The 22,518-nt window shown below is 42.7% G+C and overlaps 1 protein-coding gene across 1 annotated transcript in view; it reads left to right on the forward strand.

Moving 5' to 3' along the window:
- Window positions 1-22,518, forward strand: part of cpsf1 (cleavage and polyadenylation specific factor 1) — a 44,513-nt gene that overhangs the window by 20,594 nt on the left and 1,401 nt on the right. The window contains exons 19-37 of the mRNA XM_084313272.1: window positions 92-233; window positions 994-1,172; window positions 6,525-6,673; window positions 6,858-7,029; window positions 7,397-7,603; window positions 9,274-9,363; window positions 11,640-11,786; window positions 12,477-12,629; window positions 13,457-13,573; window positions 14,448-14,538; window positions 15,474-15,558; window positions 17,040-17,181; window positions 17,620-17,772; window positions 18,349-18,525; window positions 20,023-20,089; window positions 20,211-20,258; window positions 20,904-21,056; window positions 21,819-21,948; window positions 22,166-22,304. Of these exons, the coding sequence (XP_084169398.1) occupies window positions 92-233; window positions 994-1,172; window positions 6,525-6,673; window positions 6,858-7,029; window positions 7,397-7,603; window positions 9,274-9,363; window positions 11,640-11,786; window positions 12,477-12,629; window positions 13,457-13,573; window positions 14,448-14,538; window positions 15,474-15,558; window positions 17,040-17,181; window positions 17,620-17,772; window positions 18,349-18,525; window positions 20,023-20,089; window positions 20,211-20,258; window positions 20,904-21,056; window positions 21,819-21,948; window positions 22,166-22,304 (2,541 nt within the window). The remainder of the gene's footprint in view (window positions 1-91; window positions 234-993; window positions 1,173-6,524; window positions 6,674-6,857; window positions 7,030-7,396; window positions 7,604-9,273; window positions 9,364-11,639; window positions 11,787-12,476; window positions 12,630-13,456; window positions 13,574-14,447; window positions 14,539-15,473; window positions 15,559-17,039; window positions 17,182-17,619; window positions 17,773-18,348; window positions 18,526-20,022; window positions 20,090-20,210; window positions 20,259-20,903; window positions 21,057-21,818; window positions 21,949-22,165; window positions 22,305-22,518) is intronic.

Consider the following 22,518-nt stretch of genomic DNA (forward strand, 5'->3'; position numbering starts at 1 on the left):
GCGCTGATTGAGTTAAGCTGCAGCTGTTGTTGTGTTATTGCGGACCTGAACGCACCATTAAGATGATGTTGTGGTTGTTCTGTTATTGTAGATCCTTCAGACGGGTCAGGAGATCATGGAGCTGGACACCAGTGGCTTCGCCACCCAGGGACCCACAGTGTTTGCAGGAAACATTGGAGACAATAAATACATCATCCAGGTCTCCCCCATGGGCATACGGCTACTCGAAGGAGGTAAGAGGCCACAATATATAGAATAGAGTAGAATACAAGTACCTTATTGATCCCGAGGTAAATTTAGCACCACAGATCGCTCACAATAAACATTTAGGTAAATAAGAATAAAAATACAGTCAAAGATATACATTCTAAAATATATATTACCGGTGTATATATACAGCCAAAATTATCCAGTAAAATGTACAGAGTAAGAATGTACAATGTAGATGTAAAATGTCCATTCTGTGCTCAGTGAGGCATTATATAGTCTGATGGCTGTTGGAATGAAGGACTTACTGTGACGTTCAGTGTTGCATCTTGGGAGTCTGAGTCGAAACATTGAACGTGCTCCTTCTATCGACCAAGTAAATGAGCAATATATATGAGCAATTTATAAGGAGCGAATAACTACCCCACCATGCAGAGAAACATTAGGATCATTAATTTGTCTTTTCTTAAGGCCGAGATATGCTTCCATGTTGGCTCACCGATATTTTGCTCGTGGGACCTAGACGACATGCATACATAAAAATATGAGAAAAATAAACATAAAGGTGCAGATGAGGGTCTGTATGCCCTATCGGTTATATTATACGAGCCTTCACTCTCAATAAATATAGGCAATAAAAAAAAATTATCTGAATATATATACTAGATTAAGTAAACGGTATACACAAGGTACCCTGACTGGCATGATATACGTCATCCGTTGTAGTCCGTGCAGGTTTTGGTGGGTTCTCCTCACCCATCCGTTTCTCACCCACCCTCCTTTCAGTGACTCAGCTGCACTTCATCCCCGTTGACCTGGGCTCCCCCATAGTGCAGTGCTGCGTGGCCGACCCCTTCGTGGTCATCATGACCGCAGAGGGAGTGGTCACCATGTTCGTGCTAAAGAGCGACTCCTACATGGGCAAGACTCACCGGCTGGCCCTGCAGAAGCCAACACTCTCCACCGTGAGTCCATGAATGCCGTCTGTTTCACCACCACAGTGTTGTGCTCTACCTATCCACACAGTGTGTGCTCTACCTATCCACACAGTGTGTGCTCTACCTATCCACACAGTGTTGTGCTCTACCTATCCACACAGTGTTGTGCTCTACCTATCCACACAGTGTTGTGCTCTACCTATCCACACAGTGTTGTGCTCTACCTATCCACACAGTGTTGTGCTCCTGTGCTCTACCTATCCACACAGTGTTGTGCTCTACCTATCCACACAGTGTGTGCTCTACCTATCCACACAGTGTGTGCTCTACCTATCCACACAGTGTTGTGCTCTACCTATCCACACAGTGTGTGCTCTACCTATCCACACAGTGTTGTGCTCTACCTATCCACACAGTGGTGTGCTCTACCTATCCACACAGTGTGTGCTCTACCTATCCACACAGTGTGTGCTCTATCTATCCACACAGTGTGTGCTCTACCTATCCACACAGTGTGTGCTCTACCTATCCACACAGTGCAGCCAAAGCCTTCCAGCTCCCATCGCACCGTTAGAGGCCCATTCAGAAGCACTCTTTAATTCCTCGTCTGAGATTCAGTGGTGGTTGGAACGCCGACATTTTCTGCATTCACTGCCACTTAGTGGAGTGATGGGGATCAGTAACCTCATCACAGAATAAATGAGCCTCTAGGTGGCAGTACACACATGATAACATTCAATTTCCCCTACACACATTGTAGAAGAAGTTTAGGGTTTATTTAGGGTACCGGTATATTTTCCGTCTATACATGGCATTTCTGGAAGTTCTGTATACATTACTTCTGCTTGTACAAGGCAATTCCTTAGATTCAAATAAAAAAAGAGATTAGATTAAAATGTATTGTCATTATACAGCCCAAGTAGGGCTGGGCGATAAAACGATAACGATAACTATCGCGATAAATTATTTCCTCGAAATAACGTGGTCGCAAAGTTTCTATATATCGATTTTCCAAGCTTGGATATGAGCACGCACTAACAACCAATCAGTGAAGGAGATGGCCGAGAGCGAAGGAGACCCGGAAGGAGACCCAGAGGTAGGACTCACTCAACAACAAGGCTTGCTAGGCTAATTAGCTTGCACGGCGCTGTTTTATATATTTACGTGCCGAGTATGTGTGTGGTGTGAATTCTGAGGCCACGTTTATAGTAGTGTGGGGTATACAGTGGACGTCGTTTCAATATATTGTGGCGGAAGAGAGTATTTTAGTGCCATATTTATTACATTGTCTCATGAGATACTCCGCTTGTCGGCTAACTGCTAACGTGCGCGGACTGATGACGACATCAACTCGACTCGAGACATTCGCTTAGAAACAACAGGCTGGCTAGGATAACTAGCTTGCACGGCGCTGTTTTATATATTTACGTGCCGAGTATGTGTGTGGCGTGAATTCTGAGGCCACGTTTATAGTAGTGTGGGGTATACAGTGGACATGGTTTCAATATATTGTGGCGGAAGAGAGTATTTTAGTGTCATATTTATTACATTGTCTCATGAGATACTCCGCTTGTCGGCTAACTGCTAACGTGCGCGGACTGATGACGACATCAACTCGACTCGAGACATTCCCAGCAGCATAAGAAGTTAATTAAACTTGACAGACATTATATCGACGATAATTATCGATATCGAATTATATGAAAATAATTTTATCGCGATAACGTTTTTGGTCATATCGCCCAGCCCTAAGCCCAAGTACAGTACAGCGAAGATACGTTTGGCAACTAACCAGAGTCCAAATGTAACATGTAGGTGATTAAGCTGGTATATAATATATCAATTAGTACTACTGAGTATAGTGCTAATCAGATGTATGTACAGAGTTGTAATACCAATATGTATGGTGATACAGGTATAAAGTATGGTAGTAAGTAGGGCTGACCTTCAAAGCTTTTTTTGGCAATCGAAGCTTCGGGGCCGAGCTTCGATTTTTATTCGAAGCTTCGAGAAGAAAAGAAAAAAAAAATATATATATACATATATTTTTTTTTATCTTATGTTGTGGGACTTGTACAGCACTTTGGTAAACGTTGTTGTTTTTAAATGTGATCTATAAATAAAGTGGATTGAATTAATTAATTAAGTAGCCCCTTTCGTGACTGTGACGCAGCCAACAAGGTTTCACTCGGCTGCGCTGCCTGGGGCTGCTCTCACAGCCAACGACATGACATTACATAATTATGTTGCAACCTTCGTCTATCAAGCAAACAATTATATAAATATTTATATGTAGTTGATAGAGACAAAGGCAGAATTCGACTTAATTAAGCACGTTTTATTTAAGCATTACATCACGCGCAGGAGTGGGTTGTGACAATTAGACCATGCCTAGGGGTGGTCGTTAGACCCCCCTAGGCATGGTCTAATTGTCACAACCCACGACTACAAGTGGTGTAATGCTTTTATACAACTGGCACATTCATCCAACCTTATTGCTATACAATAAACACACATTAATTGAAGATTTATTGAAAAAACCATCTGCCAGAAAAAGTAGTTCCCACAAAAAAAAAGGAGAAGTTGCCTCCATGTGGAAGCAGCTCGGAAGTGCATCCAACTGTTCTCAGTAGGACATCCAACAAACTAACACATCCAACTGTCTTTCAACTAGGCATCCAACAAACTAAGACATCCAACTGTCTTTCACCCAGGCATCCAACAAACTAAGACATCCAACGGTCTTTCACCTAGACATCCAACAAACTAACACATCCAACTTTTCTTTAGTTTTTAACCTACTTTCTATAGAACTTCATTCTTAGATGCTTCTATAGAAAGTAGGTAAAACAAATTAAAAAAAGTTTTCTTTGCCCTATAGGGGAAAAAAAGTTTTCTTTGCCCTATATAGGGGGGGGGGGGGGTTCTTTGCCCTATAAGATTTTTTATTTTTTTTAAACCTACTTTCTATAGAAGCAGCTGGGAGGTGCGCTGTTTTAAGTGAGCGTGGGTTATTGAATTGATTGATTGATTGATTGCTAATTTTATTACTGTCCGCCTTGTTTCCAACTGGTTAAGTTTAGGCCCTCTTTCGAAGTTGGTTAGAGTTTGGAATCAGGGCTGGTGGTCTATCGCCCTGCTCTAAAGACAAACTTTAACCTTAACCAACTTCGAAAGAGTGCCTAAACTTAACCAGTTGGAAACAAGGCGTACAGTAATAAAATTTGCAATCAATCAATCAATTCAATAGTCCACGCTCACTTAAAACAGCGCACCTCCCAGCTGCTTCTATAGAAAGTAGGTACAAATTTGTTTAAATTTTTTTTTGCAATTAATCAATCAATCAATTTGCACGATTTTTATTTTGTTCCACAATGACTCATGACCCATCAATTACATCATTCAACATTGTTTAAGCAACTACTAAGACATTCGCCGTGACAGAATCGTTTTTCATTTAGTCTTTATGACCCTATCACCATTATCCTTTCGTAAAGTTTACTGTCCGCCATCTTGCTTGCATTTCTAAAACCACGAACGCGCATTGATAGTGATGCGGTTGTGGGCGGGTCCTGGGACCAAGAGCGTGGGTTTTATCAAATACCCACGTGTAAGTTGACTGTTTCAGCCAATCACAATCGAGAAATTTGCATGCCGTTGTATAATAAGACATATTTTTATATGGGTCGGGACACTTTAAAAAAGCAGCACAATGAACACAAATCTGTCCGACAGTCTTAAATAACAAACAGCATTGCTTCGCTTCTTCGTTGACATGTCTGCTGCACATGTCCTTGTTGTTTTCAACACAGATAATCTCCACGTGCTTGTTGTAGAGAGGTGGAGTCGAGGCGCCGCTTACTTTCGTTTCATTGGAATGGAGGCGGGAAGGCGCAGCTTACTTTCGTTTCATTGGAATGGAGGCACAAGATTTTGGAGGGAAAAATAAAATGTAAACGTTTTTTTTTTTTTTTTTTTTATTATTTTTTGGTTCGAAGCTTGTGCCATCGAACGAAGCTTCGAAGTATTTAAGACAGCCCTAGTAGTAAGTCTTACTAGTAACTAGTAAGAGTACATAAGGGATATGTACAGATATAGATATAGATATCTACAGATATGTAAAAGGATGATGTGCAGGCATGTACAGACAGATGTGGATAGATATATACATGGTAAGAATGAATATATATATATATTAGGGCTGTCAGTTTATCGCGTTAATTACATTAATTAATTACACAGCAAATTATCACGTTATGAAAATGAACTCAAAATTAATTATAAAGAAATCGTATTTTTTTAATAATTTCTTTTTTATCTCATTCATTCCATAAGAACATAGAATACACATTTACAGACTTTTTTTTTAATATGTTCCATTTGCATGTTCTTGGTATCTGATTCTGGGGACATCTATGGATGTCAGGGAATGTATTCCCAGTGTCAGAAATACTGTCTGTTACTAGGCTTGAGTAAATTGTAATGAACCAAATGAGAATATCAATACATTTTTTTTTATCTTTGACTGTGAATAACACCATGCTAAAATTGACAAGACCTGAAAAATCTAAGCAAATTAATAAATGGAAGATGATTAAACAGAAGGTTGTGTAGATACAGTACTGAATTCTGCCATCCGGACACATGCAATTTGAAATATGATTATAGAATATCGGGCATAAAATGGTTATGCGATTAAAATGCGATCAATTAGATTAATTAATTACAAATCCTTTTTTAATCGCCTGACAGCACAAATATATATATATATATATATATATCGTAATTTTCGCACTATAAGCCGCACCTGAATATAAGCCGCACCTGAATATAAGCCGCAGCAGCTAAATTGAATGATGTGTACATATATAAACCGCACTGGACTATAAGCTGCAGGTGTTTTAATGTTTAATTACCATATGTAAGGGTTCGTGCACAGAGGGGATTGTCGGGAAAGAGATGGCTGTTTGAGGAAGCTCCCATTTATTAACTTGCAGCAGCTGTGTGCCTGTGAGAGAAGAGCGAGTGAGAGTTAAAGGTGGTGGACTGTAACCTGTAAAATCCATAGATTTAGGAGGTCCCCTAGTGGCCGTTAGCTGTAAAAATCCATAGATTAGCCGCACCGTTATATAAGCCGCAGGGTCGAAAAATGGGGGGGAAAAGGCGCGGCTTATAGTCCGAAAATTACGGTATATACAGCATTATTGTACATGCTATCATATAGAGTTATATGCAGGTGTATAAGTAGGTAAGGTATTCTTTGCATGCTAAAGATTAAACGTCTTTGCACGCCCGGCCTTCCACTAGCCTCCCTACGACGAAACATGGATCTCGCCTAATAGCTTGTGAAGGTAACCTCGCCGTCCGCTCTCTCCGCAGCAATCCCGCGTGATCGCGCTGTGTACGTACCGCGACATGAGCGGCATGTTCACCACGGAGAACAAGGTGAGCAGTTCTGGTTCTGTCAACAAGGAGGACGTACCGATCAGGAACCAGTCCGAGTCGGAGACCATTATCCAGGACCTCAGGTAACGACGCCCCTGAATCTGTCTATATGGAGCAATGTGTGTCTATAATTCAGGGTATCTGCAGGGTATTAAAAATACCCTGTTGTTGTTGTTATTATTATTATTACCACCATTCAGTATATATAACCCCCCCACCCCCGCCGCTAACGTGTGCTTGTTGTGTGGACATGTGTCGTGTGCTCAGTAACACTGTGGACGACGAGGAGGAGATGCTGTACGGGGACTCCAACCCCTGCGGCTCCAGGGAAGATGGCTACCGCTCCTCGTCGCAATTCACTTTTGGCGGCGAAGGAGGCGGGACCAGAGCCGATCCCACCCACTGGTGCATGATCGTCAGGGAGAACGGCGTGATGGAGGTATGGCGTCATTATGTGTACAGGATAATGATACTAGCTAATAATTACACGGGGGCGACGGTGGCTCAGGAGGTAGAGAGGTCGTCTGGTAATCGGAAGGTTCCCGGGTTCTATTCTGGCTCCTCCCGGGCAACGTGTCAAAGTGTCCTTGAGCAAGACGCTTTACCCCTAACTGCTCCAGATGAGCAGGTTGGCACCTTGCATGGTCGCCTCCGCCGTCGGTGTGTGAATCTGTTGGAGAATGCGTGAATGTGAGGCATAGGTTTTAGGATAAAAGCGCTATATATATTAAGTACATTTACACTAATACTAATACTGACACTAATACTATCATAGTAAGCTTGATTTATATCTCTCTCTGTTGTAGATTTTCCAGCTCCCTGACTGGCGATTGGTGTTCCTGGTGAAGAACTTCCCCGTTGGCCAGAGAGTGTTGGTTGACAGCTCTGCTGGCCAATCGGCGGCACAGGGGGACGGTAAAAAAGAGGAAGTGACGCGACAGGGAGAGATCCCTCTGGTCAGAGAGGTGGCCCTGGTATCCCTTGGCAACAATCACTGCAGACCATACCTGCTGGTGAGTTTCCCGTTGAGACCTTTGATAGGATTAACAAGGCACTAGATCAAGGGGCTTCGGATTAACATTTCCAATTAAATCATCTAATCTGCTCCAAGATATCATGTCACACAGACATAAATAATGCAATTAAGTAGTATTAGTGTTACAGGGAACACATTCATTTCATTTTCATTTCGAACCTTTATTTCGACTCGTAAGACACTGAGGACGACGACCAGCTTACAAAACATGCAATCTCATACATATAGGCACAATAAATAAGAATAAACAATAAAACATCGGCTAAGACGGGCGGCTGGGTGGCGCAGCGGACTAAGCGCTCGTCACCAACGCGAGAGACACTGGTATCGAATCCGGCTGTCAGCGTTGCCTCCGGCTTGGCCGGCCGTCATACGGACTCAATTGGCAGAGTCAGCGGGAGGGAAGCCGGTGGGGTGGTATTCTGGTCGTTGTAAACAGCGACTCCTACAGGTCGGTCAGGGCGCCTGCACAGCGGGGAAGGGAGATGTCGAGGGTAGTGTGAGCCTCCCACACGTTACACCTCACCAATGAGAGTCCGTGCTGGCAAGTGAAAAGAAGTGGCTAGCGACTAAAATTGGGTTGGGAGAAAAACACAGAAAAACAGGAGGAGAAAAAGTGGACCAACATTTTTTTTAAACATCGGCTAAGACTAGTCGACACACGCCGGTCAGAGATCATACATTTAAATGCAGCAAAAGAAGGAAGACCCTTCAACTTCAGAGTCAGTTGGAGGGCATTCCAGGTGTTGGAAGCATCAAAGGAAAAAGCTGTTTTTCCTAGTTCAGAGCAAACTGGAGGAACCATAAGAACCAGCCAGTCATTTGAACGTGTAGAATAGGTTTCAAGATTCCATTACAATAGGGTTGTGATGTAAGAGGGAAGTTTACCAATAAGGGCTTTAAAAATAAACAAATGCCAATGATAGTTATGGCCTTTCAACCAGAGAAGGCCATCCAACCTTTTCATAAAGGACACAGTGATGGGTATCGTATCTGTCACCACTCACCAGTAGTGATGCACGATATATCGGCCGCCGATATAATATCGGCCGATATGGCCGTTTTTTTACACCGGTATCGGTCCGATATCAAGATGGGGCCGATATGGGCAGATACAAAAAGAAAAAAAAATCTTTTTACATGTTTTGGCCTTAAATAGTTTCAAAATATCAGTCATTTCTGAAAATAAGTTACAAAGGTAAAAAAATAAATAAATGCGTTTTGAAAAATAGCTCTTTATTTGATTATCATAAAAAAGTGTTTTCTATACAGAGATATCGACATCGGTAAATATCGGTATCGGCCAGAACAGCAATATTAATATCGGTTATCGGTATCGGCCACAATTTTCACATCGGTGCATCACTACTCACCAGTAATAAATCTGAGGGCAGAATGACAGACAGAGTCCAGAGGTTTAAGAGTTGAAGCTGCAGCCTATAAATCACACCATCATAGTCCAAAACAGCTTCAACAATATTTATATATATATATGTAGTATACAATATATAATATGTTTTATACGATGTAACTCTTAAAATACAAGATTCTTATTTTCTTATCCCATCCGTTTGTACCAAAGGACAAATTGAATACACTTTGTGGACATTCGCACCAACAGAAAGTGTCTGTTCTTTTTTCTTCCAGGTTCATGTGGAGCAAGAGCTTCTTATTTACGAAGCGTTCCCCTACGACCAGCAGCAGACGCAGAGCAACTTGAAGGTCCGCTTCAAGAAGGTAAGTTGATCGGGAGGAGTGACTCATACACACACCTGTACATTGGCCACATTGGTTACACTCTCAGCGAGAAATTCTTCCTTATTTGATACACCCGTTAAACACCTCCCTATAACACCATATTGCTCACCATATCTCCCTAGATGTCGAGCCTCGTTCCAATTTGCTGCTCCCAGCAGTTGGAACGAGATGCAAAATACCTTGAAAATGGATAAATTGATCTCCCCTCACGACTTTGAAGGACTTTTTGTTTACACACACCTGCAACTGTCACCCAGCCTTTTAACACTATGATCGCCGGGGACGAGTTAAGACGTCATTCCTAGCCATGCTCATTCTGCCGAAGACGCCGTAACTCGTCTTTGATGTCAATATTTCAAAAATCTGTCATCGAAATCATATTTCCTTTCCGGAGCCCTCAGATGTACTGGTGGCGTGTAGCTTATTCCCAGCGGAAGAGTGCGTCGCGTGCTTCTGCGTTTTCTCTGATTGGCCATGACGCCCATGTGACCACGGCAGCGCGAGAGAGCTGCAGCGCGGAAATAGGCTGTCTATTGCCTTGCGCTGCAGCGCGGAAATAGGCTGTCTATTGCCATTCTCTAAGACAAACTCTAACCTTAACCAGCTCCTTAACAGCGCCTAAACTTAACCCTTCTAACCTTAACCAACTCCGAAACAATGCCTAACCTTAACCTTAACCATGCCTAACCTTAACCATAACCAACTCCGAAAGAATATTGCCATTCTCTAAGACAAACTCTAACCTTAACCAGCTCCTTAACAGCGCCTAAACTTAACCCTTCTAACCTTAACCAACTCCGAAACAATGCCTAACCTTAACCATAACCAACTCCGAAACAATGATTAAAGTTAACATGCCTAAACTTAACCGGCGAAAGAATGCACGTTAAAAAAAAAAGAGAAATTCAAGGGATTCGAACTTGTCACCAACGGACCAGAGGATCCACACCACAGCAGCGCTGCCAGTTGAGCTAAGCGTCGAATGAAAATCATCGGGGATTACGGCTACATAATGCCGCAAGCTCTGCCGCTCTGCGGCTGCCGCGGGGCGTGTCGCAGCCAATCAGGGAAAACACGGAAGCACTCGGCAGCACTCTTCCGCTGGGAATAAGCTATAGGCGTACTGGTGAGCTCCACTCAACTGTCTAACGGTTCGAGAGCGCCATCTGGTGGCAGATCGGCCAAGAGGGAGGGGCGCGCCAAACAGGAAGTGCTCATCCATATGTGCTCCGGGCACTCGCGATCGGTAGCCGGACTCCATCTCAACACACTGATCAATCGCTCGCCCTAACTCAATAAACAACGTTATTTGGACGTATATAGTATTATACAACCTGGAAATGGTTCATCAGGATCAACATCCCATAATCGAAAACGGTCTACTCCACGCTGATCGTCCAACGGCGCGAGGAACATACGGTAAGATTCAGCATTATTTTCTAACGTATTCCATATAAACTGCTATGATGAACATATGACCCACTCTGGATGAATCATCTAACGCTGCCCACGGAATTATAAACGATCCCCCGCCCATCCGGTCATCATCAGATCATACGTAGATCATTCTAGAAGTACGTCCAGTTGAAATTTTTCATCTCGCACAGATTCCTACCAAACTGTATTTGATCATCAATATAATGCATTTAGGGCTATAAATCACGTTCTGAAGAAAGCTGCAGAAAACGATAAAAACATACTTATACTTTAGACCATATTTTAGTATGAATATGTGAATGAAAAAGTTTAACGTTGCTACACCCTGAACAATACATATAGGACATTGAATGGGCCATAATAATGGCAATGTAGCAATAGAATTTAAAAGGTTATAGCCCTGCAAAGAAGGGGAACTTCTCCATAGACAAATAGAGCTGGCGAGGGATGGTAAATTATGAATTTAACCCATGGCGATTAAAGTGTTAACTGTAATTCGTCTGTTCTGCTTCATGTATTACATACCATGTAATTTTATTCGGTTGTTTGTTTGTTTGAATTATTTCCATTACCTCTGTGATGTATGTATCGTCTGTCTCTTTTCTATTTATTTATGGTCCCCTTTCCCTGTTACCCTTCGAGAGGCCCTTTTGTCCTCTCACCATTGTAAATAAGAATTTGTTCCTAATTGACCTGCCTGGTTAAATAAAGGTTAAATAAATAAATGCAAATGAAAATAAAAAGATCTAAGGAGGTAAGGTGACGCAAACCAGCCGAGGTTCAGATGAGGAGAGTCTTCATGTTCATCCCGTACACAGATGCCGCACAACATCAACTTCAGAGAGAAGAAAACCAAGCTGAAGAAGGACAAGAAGGGAGAGGGCGCCGGCGAGGAGAGCTCTGCAGCGGTCAAAGGTCGGGTGGCCAGGTTCAGATACTTTGAGGACATCTCTGGATACTCGGGGGTGAGTTTTTATCATTATTAGAATTTTCTTTTGATCACCGATTAGGCTGGTAAAGATATGCCTCCTAAAATGTCTAAACGGAAGTACAGGAAGTACAGGCTACAGGCTTTCCGGTTTCGACAAAACAATTATAGAAACGTGTGAAGTGCACAATATTTCCTTGTGTAAGCCACTGCAACGGCTTTGCCTGAAGAATTTACTACATCATGTCCGGGACGTTCTAGCTTGTTTGCCGACAGGATTCGGGAAAGGTTTGGTCCGTTCGGAGGCAGCTTCCAGGGGAAGTACATACATCGGAAATTCTACCCCATACACTATCGGCCGTAGTTCTTTACCAGGCTTTATCTCACGGAGATAAAACTGGGAACGAGGTTATTCACCGATTGACTTATCTTATCCAATCGCAACCGTTGGACAACTTTGTTTGGGAAGCAACAGTTGTGATTGGAGGATCAAGAAAAGAGGGCGGGGCTTGATATAGGTCAATTGGAGAGCTGCACATGGTTCCTCCTACATAGTTCTGGAAAATAGGGAACATGTATAGTTAATAATAAGAAATTATAGTTTGGAAAAAAGTAACGCAGAAGAAAAAATGTCCAAAATGTTGACGTGGAAAAGGAACCCTCCATAACGGCAACATTCACGGCCCGAGCCGCGTGACTGACGTCAAACCCTCTCTGGTGTCCCCAGGTGTTCATCTGTGGCCCCTCCCCTCACTGGATGCTGGTCACGTCCCGGGGGGCCATGAGGCTTCATCCCATGACCATCGACGGCTCCATCGAGTCCTTCTCCCCCTTTCACAACATCAACTGCCCCAAAGGCTTCCTCTACTTCAACAAGCAGGTACAAACTGAACATCACTGTACATATTATTACTACAACTCTGTACATACATCTGATTAGCAATATTACTCTGTAGTACTTGTATATTTTATACCCAGTTTAATCACATGTACTACATTGTATATTACTATTGCACTTTACTGTTACATTTGCACTCTGGTTGGATGCCAAACTTATTTTAGTTGTACTGTACTTGTGCTGTATGATGACAATACATTTTAGTCTAATCTATTGTACTATAATAAAAAATTATATTTTTATGAAAATGAAATCATTTTACAGTTGTTCTGCTCTGTAAAATGTAATGTTTGTGTAATCAACATAATGTTCCTGCACTGGTTATTACTTAACTAAAACATTCACTTATAACATTCTTTTTCAAAGTGTTAAAATAACTTAATCAAAAGCAATCGATAGCCTTTGTCAAACTTTATGAAGCCAAACACGTGATTTTAATTGCGTTTTAGTTAAGAATTTATTTGTCAATCTATGCATCTTGGGACTGATGGGAAATACACTGCGCTCTCATGTGGGCTGCTAAAATGTGAGAATAATTGGCAATATACCAGTGTGTATCAATTATTAATATCTACTATATAGCCTATTTGCTTCAAAGTTTTCTTAAACCTGTTATGAGGGACTGGTACAGGCAGGTAGGAGAATCGAGGAGTTGATGTCCTGTGTGAGTGTATTGCATACTGTATTTTCAATCTGTGTGTGGTTAAACAATCCATGCAGAGAATCACATGGGTATATACATATATAAAAACAGTGTTCATGTTCCAAACTGCGCTCTCTGGTAACAAGTTGTGTGTGTTTGTCTACAGGGTGAGCTAAGGATCAGCGTCCTGCCCACCTACCTGTCCTACGATGCCCCCTGGCCAGTCAGGAAGATCCCCCTGAGATGCACAGTTCATTATGTCTCCTACCATGTGGAGTCCAAGGTATGGTAATGCTACAAATATTGTCCTATTTATTATTATTATAATTATTTAAATCCAATGATTTATGTAGAATCTATGTGAACGCGGGCACAGACCAATCTGGCCTATCTACGACTGCTTTTCTGCGTTCTTAAATCCTGTTCTTGGCTAAGAACGAATTAAGTTAAGAAGAGATTTGTTCATAACTTTTTTTGTAAGTCCGTTCGAGAACGAGGACCATTGATCTGACCAAATCAAATAATTTTGGCATGGGTTTCTTATACATTCTCAGTACATAATCCACTTAGGAAAGTGAGTTAGTGCTTTAAATTGTTACATTTGGATAGTGGTTTACTCCATGCAGGGTTAAAAAAAAAAAAAAGAAAGAAAAAAAAGTGGAAAATGGAAAAGGAGAGCTTACATTTCCAATGTTCTCGGGGGGTGGCATCAAACTAAAGCAGACTCTGTTGGATCAATTAACCTTGCTATTTACATTGATTTCCAACTACAAGGTGAATGATTGATGATGAGCACCATGAACTGATGATTCCCCCGAGTTTTTTTTTCTCCCTCATCTCATGTAAAGCGGATGAGATGTGGAGACGATGTAACTCGTGGTAGGTTGTGTATATTAGTGGCATTATTTTAGAACTGAACGCTATACTGTACTACAAACCTGTGGAACACATCAGTCAGACCTGGGCCTTTCATGTGACGACGATGTTAGAAGAAGTGTGAAATAAGAAGACTATTGATCAAAACCCACCTTGAAAGGCTGAGATGAAAGGCCCCTGAGTCCCTTGACAGGAAAAGATGAGAAAAAATTATGAAGAAAACTTGCATTCGATTTTGTCTTTTGATCTAAAAGTTGGCTGCTGCTTTGATGTTCCTCCAGGTGTACGCCGTCTGCACCAGCGTGAAGGAGCAGTGCACCCGCATCCCCAGGATGACGGGGGAGGAGAAGGAGTTCGAGACCATAGACAGAGGTCAGACTTCCACCACAACACGTCTTATTACTTATTGTATCATCGTCACAGAACTGCAATGGATTCGATTAGAAGTTCTGCGGTTGTTATTGACCTTATCTACCCTACCCGTACAAACGCATAGAGAGTTCATCGCCGTGGCGTTGGTTGATCAAAGCTCCTAAATGTGTGAAATTACATACATATTACCCTTATATAGCCAGGCCTTGCCAAGGGACATAGAGCCTAGGGGAGTAGTTGTTTGAGGAGGAGGGAGCGTCTCTCTCTCTCTCTCTCGCGCTCTCTCTCTCTCTGTGTATCGATATGATATCGGCATACAAAATATCTCAATTTATTACATGGCGTTTTAACATTCGCCGAAATGCTTGATTGTGATTGGTCAATAGCCCCCGGCAGCGGTGAATAATTTTTCGATAACCACCGGTGATTATTGTTTTTCGCAGCTGGAGTAATCAAGCCCCACTGACACACACTGTTTCAGTGCAATTAGACACACCTGCCGGGCTGCCGGCGATAATAATAATCACTTTATTTGGGCTGACAGAGCCACAGAACAACTGCGTCTGCATTTGATCTCGTCTTGTCGATTTTGTAAAATGAATTAGGTATATTGTTAGTAAGTTAGCCATGTAATAAGCGGGATAATGTATAGCTATACTCAGTCATCATCGCAAAATAATCGCCGAGGCGGCTCGGTATTTTAAACTCCGTGTCGGTCAATTATTTTGCGACAATGACCTCGTAGCTATACATTATCCCTTACATATTGCTGTATCGATCCACCCACCCCCCCAAATACACACACACACACACCTGGAAACATACATATACACACACTGGCGTCACTCAACAGTTGAGGGTAGTGCCTTGCTCAATGGTGCCTCTGTGGTAACTGTGACTGATTAGTGTGGTAATGGCTTCCTGTGTCCCTCCAGACGATCGCTACATCAACCCTCAGCAGGAGAAGTTTTCCATCCAGCTCATCTCCCCAGTCAGCTGGGAGGCCATTCCCAACACACGGTAAGCTGCTGGTTACACCTTCCAACTGTATCCCCAACACACTGTAAGCTGCTGGTTACACCTTCCAACTGTATCCCCAACACACGGTAAGCTGCTGGTTACACCTTCCAACTGTATCCCCAACACACGGTAAGCTGCTGCTGCTTACACCTTCCAACTGTATCCCCAACACACGGTAAGCTGCTGCTGCTTACACCTTCCAACTGTATCCCCAACACACGGTAAGCTGCTGCTGCTTACACCTTCCAACTGTATCCCCAACACGGTAAGCTGCTGCTGGTTACACCTTCCAACTGTATTCCCAACACACGGTAAGCTGCTGCTTACACCTTCCAACTGTATTCCCAACACACGGTAAGCTGCTGCTGGTTACACCTTCCAACTGTATCCCCAACACACGGTAAGCTGCTGGTTACACCTTCCAACTGTATCCCCAACACACGGTAAGCTGCTGCTGGTTACACCTTCCAACTGTATCCCCAACACACGGTAAGCTGCTGCTGGTTACACCTTCCAACTGTATCCCCAACACACGGTAAGCTGCTGCTGCTTACACCTTCCAACTGTATCCCCAACACACGGTAAGCTGCTGGTTACACCTTCCAACTGTATCCCCAACACACGGTAAGTTGCTCCTCCAACCTGCTTACACCTTCCAACTGTAGCCACGTGTTCGGAAACAACATGGATATGAATTAATTCATCTCCAGGTGCCTTGCTCCCCAAACAAATGTTGCTCGCTCCTCGCTGCCCATCTGCTTCTCTCTCTCCTCTCCGTCAAGCGGCCTGACTGAGTGCTCATCACAGCAGAGAATGCGGGATTGCGATTATGAAAATACATGGAGGGTTATAATAGACTATTCTGATTACATAAAAGTTTGAATTGGTTTGAACAAATTCTCGTTTACTTTGGATTCATTTGAACTTGATTTTGGGAAAAAGTGACCCTAACTATAAAGGGAGGAGTCTCTGTCAGCGTGTGTGTCTGGTCCGCTCCATCCGAGGACTAAGTGGAGTGCAGTGTAGAATATCGTGCAGTTTGGCCAGATTGTGGGAAAAAAATAAAATCTCATGAGCTACTATTTTATTTTATTATTATTTTTTATACAGGTGTAATATGTGGTCTAAACAGAAAACGTACGGATTACCAATCGGAGCCATATTTTGCATAGTGTGCAAAATAGACACAATACAGCGGCCTGTCAAACAACTTGATATCTACCATGTGACTGGTGATGGACAATATCAAATAGAATCTTATCATCTATCTGTTTATCGTATGGTGTTTTTATATATTTTATTTATTATTATGTGTGTTAAATCTTGATACATATACAGTTATGTATATATTATAAAACATGTGACTAAGCCGATATCGTGACAGGGGGGAAAGACTCCTTCTGAATATCATCCATACCACCACAGGCTTAGATACTAATGCTTTATGCTACCCCACTGCACCCCGACCCCCTCTCTGTTAGGATCGACCTGGAGGAGTGGGAGCATGTGACGTGTATGAAGACGGTGGCGCTGAAGAGTCAGGAGACTGTGTCGGGGCTGAAGGGCTACATAGCGGCGGGGACCTGCCTGATGCAGGGAGAGGAGGTCACCTGTAGGGGCAGGGTGAGCAAGGATCGGATCAGAACCGCTAGTTTACATATCTGTAGATCTCGATCTATATCTATACCCTTACCTACTCTACTAGTTACGCTGCTGGCCAGTATGACTTACTAGCATAGTGTCTTTATACCTGCATCACTGTACATAATAATACTACAACTCTGTACATACATCTGATTAGCACTATTACTCAGTAGTACTAATTTATACTAGTTATACCCAGTTTAATCACCTGTACATTATATATTACTGTTACATTTGCACTCTGGTTGGATGCCAAACTTATTTTCGTTGTACTGTACTTGTGCTGTATGATGATACAATAAATCTGAATCTAATCTAATCTAGTACTCGGAATCTGTAATCCATAAAACGTGTTGTGGTTGACTTCCAACATGTCAATAGTGCAATTTTGTGAGCGCTTTCTTTGGTTTTGTTCAGATTCTGATCCTGGACATAATCGAGGTGGTGCCAGAACCAGGCCAGCCCCTCACCAAGAACAAGTTCAAGGTCCTGTACGAGAAGGAGCAGAAGGGACCGGTCACAGCCCTGTGTCACTGCAGCGGATACCTCGTCTCCGCCATCGGACAGAAGGTCTCGCATGCACACCGTTTCATATTCCCGTTAATGTGACTGATGGAAGATCAAGTTAACTTTGAAGGAGTATAATAACACAAATACTGACAACATACTGTGTAGGTTGACACGTCTTAAAGGAACACACAAACATTATGGAAAATGCACTCTTCTCCAGAGTCAGACAAGAAGATAGATACCAGTTTCCCCTCTGCGTTTTCAGTAGAAGACTAGCTCATTAGCACAAATTAATGGAAGTGGATATGGACCACTAGCCTAGCTGTTGGCCAAAAATACCCTTCCCCCGAGTTTTAAGCTAGCCTATTGGTCCATATCCGCTTCCATTCATTTGTGCTAAGCAAGGCTAGCTTGCAGCCAGAGGAGACGGTAAGCACATTTCCCATGATGTCGGCGTGTTCCTTTTTAAAGCATCGACACTGACCAATACATTGAAAAGTCACAAATTACATAAACATAAATGTCTGACCTTGAATATTTCACATCACGTAACTGCTAAGCCATATAGCTAGCTGTACAAGCACCACCATTTTTATTACTGCTACTCACCCGCGGCCCTAAACATCACCTCTGCAGATCTTCCTGTGGAGCCTGAAGGACAACGACCTGACGGGGATGGCCTTCATCGACACCCAGCTGCACATCCATCAGATGTTCAGCATCAAGAACTTCATCCTGGCCGCCGACCTCATGAAGAGCATCTCCCTGCTGCGCTACCAGGAGACCAGCAAGACCCTGTCTCTCGTCAGCAGGGTACGGACAGGTCCAAACGCATGGAATTATTAAGACGACTATAACGTCACAGTGACCAATCGCAGCCACTCTTATTTTCTGGGACCAAATACGGCCACGCCCCATTCCCCGTAAAAAGTGGGAATCTCTAGAATGGGTTTCGGGCGACGCTGTATACGGAAGTGACGATAGACAACACTTTCTGTTGTCAGTAGATGGCAGCATTGGTTTAAAATTAAAAGGTGAAAATGTTGAAAACTACATGAATACATTTCCCAAGATCCTTAGCACAGGTCACTGGGATGTGTCTATTCTTCGCCGTGATCTGAACAGCGGTAAACTATTGCTGCGACCTCGGTATAGCGACCGCGAATGGTAAACTACTTATCTTAACAAAAGTGCGCTGGTAGCGTTACATATGTTGTCTAAAGGGGGACATATGGTACAATTTAAGATTTTAATGATAATCGGCATATAAAGGACAACATAAAGCATCGTTAATTTATAAGAAACCTCAATGAAAACGGTCATATTCGCTATTGTTATGAAAATGTGCTAGAATCCTATAAAAATGTGGACGTATTTGGTCTACGTTCCGTTAATCATTTGACTTCAGAGATCGTAATGCAGTTGCATCTATTTCATGTCAAATTGACCAAGATATCGTTCTTTGTTAGGATTTAAAGGTGCTGTTTCTTTTTTTTTGTTAAAATAATAGCTCTCTGCATTCCGACAGCCATCACTGATATAGAGTGTTGGTCAGTAACATGGGTCTCCCAAGTCCCTCCGCTCTGCAGTAAACAAGAAATACATACCTTTCTGGTATCCCTTCCCACTTTATCCAATCAGGAGAGAGAACTCTACACTGCAGACATTTCTGACAACAATAAGAAATAGAAAACTAGCTTTAAGTAAAATAATCTACCAGTAAGTTCTCTCTCCTGATTGGATAAAGTGGGAAGGGATACCAGGCAATTTATTTTCTGTTTATTGCAGAGTGGAGGGACTGGGAGACCCATGTTACTGACCAAACACTCTATATCAGTGATGGCTGTTGGAATGTAGAGCTATTTAACAAAGAAAGTACCACTTGCAGCACCTTTAACCTTGTGTAAAATCAGCATCTTTAACAGTCGTTTCTGATTTCAACAAGCACATAATAAATCTATGTAGTGGCTTTACAGTCTGAGAACCATGGAGTTCAACGTTGCATGGTAAATGACAAGGGAGATTTACTTGTGCGTAGTAATGCAATGCAGTTCAGTGTCCAAATGAGTATTCATGGTGGAGGCGCTGCCATGGCTCTCCTCTGTGTGGCTCCCGCGGGACCTATCTCAAACCCTGTCCACTTTTCTTAATCCTCCAATCACAACAGTTCTCTTCCCAAGGAAAGCAACAGTTGTGATTGGAGGATCAAGAAAAGAGGAGGAGTTTGGGTCCATTGGGGGGTTTTGTTGCGTTTAGGGCTGGTTGGTTGGTAGAGATGACTCCTCTGATTGCTGCCGTTCTGTCTCACAGGACGCAAAGCCCCTGGAGGTGTACAGCTGTGAGTTCATAGTGGATAACAACCAGCTGGGGTTCCTGGGTAATGCTGCTGCCGCCGCCGCCGCCCTCACGTTGACAAGGACACAATTCACTTTTTAATGTTCAAAGCTGTTACTGTTCCTACCAGTTTCTCATCAAGTTCTCTTGTTTTCTTCACTCAGTGTCAGACCGAGACCAGAACCTCAGTGTGTATATGTATTTACCTGAAGGTAGGTATCGACAATAAGCCTATTGCTAAAGCATTATTATTATTATATATATATATTTTTTTTTTACAACTACTAATATATGATTACTGCACAAGTCATTAGGGTTGGGTACTGTTCACATTTGAACCAATACCGGTACCAGTACCAGTTCCTGGAATTTGGTGTCGGTACCCAACGGTACCCTTTTCCCCGGTACTCTGTAATAACAATTTGTTTTATTTCAGTTGTAAAAATAATTAATAAATAAGTCCAAACTTCTCAATTTCAACATTGTTATGTATTTAGAAAAACGTTTTATTTATTATTGTAACACACCACACAAGATAAATCGCATGATCATGTATTATGTTTTTAAATATCAACATTATCTGGTCATCATCGTCTTTCCAAAAGACCCAAGAGACGGGACAGTAATACATATATTTGTGGAAAAGGCTCCCCCTTGTCTAGTAATATTACACTCTACACACTATATTAAATATGTAAAGGTACCGTAATCTGGTACCGATCGATCTAGCGTGAATTGGTACTGGGTAGTAGTACCCATGTAATTCAGTCGGTACCCTTAAAAGTACCAAGTTCAGTACCCAACCCTACGAGTCATATTGAGTTCATCTCACCGGTCTGTGTGTGTGTGGTTTCCAGCCAAGGAGAGCTTTGGGGGCATGCGCCTTTTGAGGCGAGCCGACTTCAACGTCGGAGCCAACGTCAACACCTTCTGGAGGATGCCCTGCCGAGGAGCCCTGGACCCCAGCAAGAAGACTCTCACTTGGGACAACAAGCAGATCACGTGGTTCGGTAGGTATCCAAGAGGCCTCTCTATCCCCCTCCCCGTCACGGCAATCTCACTCAGCGATTGGTTTGATGTGGGAGGCCAAGGCTGTCTTAGGGAAGGTTTTTCAGGAGGTCCGCAGGTCAAACAAACAAAAATGCTCGGGGGAATGTTGGATTGGATTTCTCATTAAACCCTACCGTTTTGTTTTTTTTACACTTACATTTTTATTGACGACATTAAAAATTATAAAACAATTGTTCAGTCAATTACATTCAAGTTAAAGTCCCACAAAGCTTGTCCTGTACCAAAACAAGCATGCAACAAAAACAAACAAGACGAGAGTATAATTTATAATGTGACATCATGTTCTGGTTCCATAGTCTGTGGTGTAGTTAATTAATTTTTTTATATTCATCCCATTTTGACCCAAATGTCTCCTCCTGCACCCTCAATATGCATATAAATCTTTCCATGTCATATCTCCTCCACTACACCCAGCCACTGTTCTTTTGTAGGTGGATCCACTGTGTACCATGCTCTTGTTATGGTTTTCTTACTGGCTACCAGTAGTATCTTTACCAGGTATTTGTCCTCTCCTTGTATGTTTTCCCGCGACAGATTCCCCAGATATCGCACCAAGCCCGTCTTAGGCACTTCATAACCCAATATCCCCATTAATATTTCCCATACTCCTTCCCAATACTCTCCTATCTTTTGACAAAAACCCTACAGTTTCAAAGGCCTTCAGAGGAGTAAGTCTGGTCTCTTTCTGTGTCTCCACACAGCCACCCTGGACGGGGGGATCGGCTTGCTGCTGCCCATGCAGGAGAAGACGTACCGTCGACTGCTGATGTTGCAGAACGCCCTGACCACCATGCTGCCTCACCACGCCGGCTTGAACCCCAAGGCTTTCAGGTGTGGATCTGTCTTAATACTTTCCCAATCAGTTGAAAAAGAGCCCTGAAGAGCCAAAAAACACATCAAACCTTTCCCACAGTATTGTTCATTTGTTTCTTGAACTTGTTCGTTCCAAATGGAAGCAACCGTTGTGATTGGAGGCTTGAGGAAAAAGAGGGCGTGGCTTGAGATGGGTCATTCGAATAACCCAGTCTCGTCCCCGAATGTCCCCCAGAATGCTGCACGCTAATCGCCGGACCCTGCAGAATGCGGTGCGGAACATTCTGGACGGAGAACTCCTGAACAAGTACCTTTACCTGAGCACCATGGAGCGCAGTGAGCTGGCGAAGAAGATCGGTACCACTGCAGACATTGTAAGTTCACAGACGGATCACCACGGCCCAGTAGTTCAACACTTTTAATCCCTATGTGATCGGATCAGATTTGGATTTTGGGTAGTTCAAAACCAAAAAAACAGGTATTAGGATCGCTTTGATGTCAGAAAAAAATATATATATCTTAAACTGGTAGTTCAAACCGACAACACAGGATTGGGATCAGTTTGATCAAAAAAAATGGATTATCTTG

The sequence above is a fragment of the Notolepis coatsorum genome (assembly GCF_963971535.1).
Source record: "Notolepis coatsorum genome assembly, chromosome: 4".
NCBI lineage: Eukaryota > Metazoa > Chordata > Actinopteri > Aulopiformes > Paralepididae > Notolepis > Notolepis coatsorum.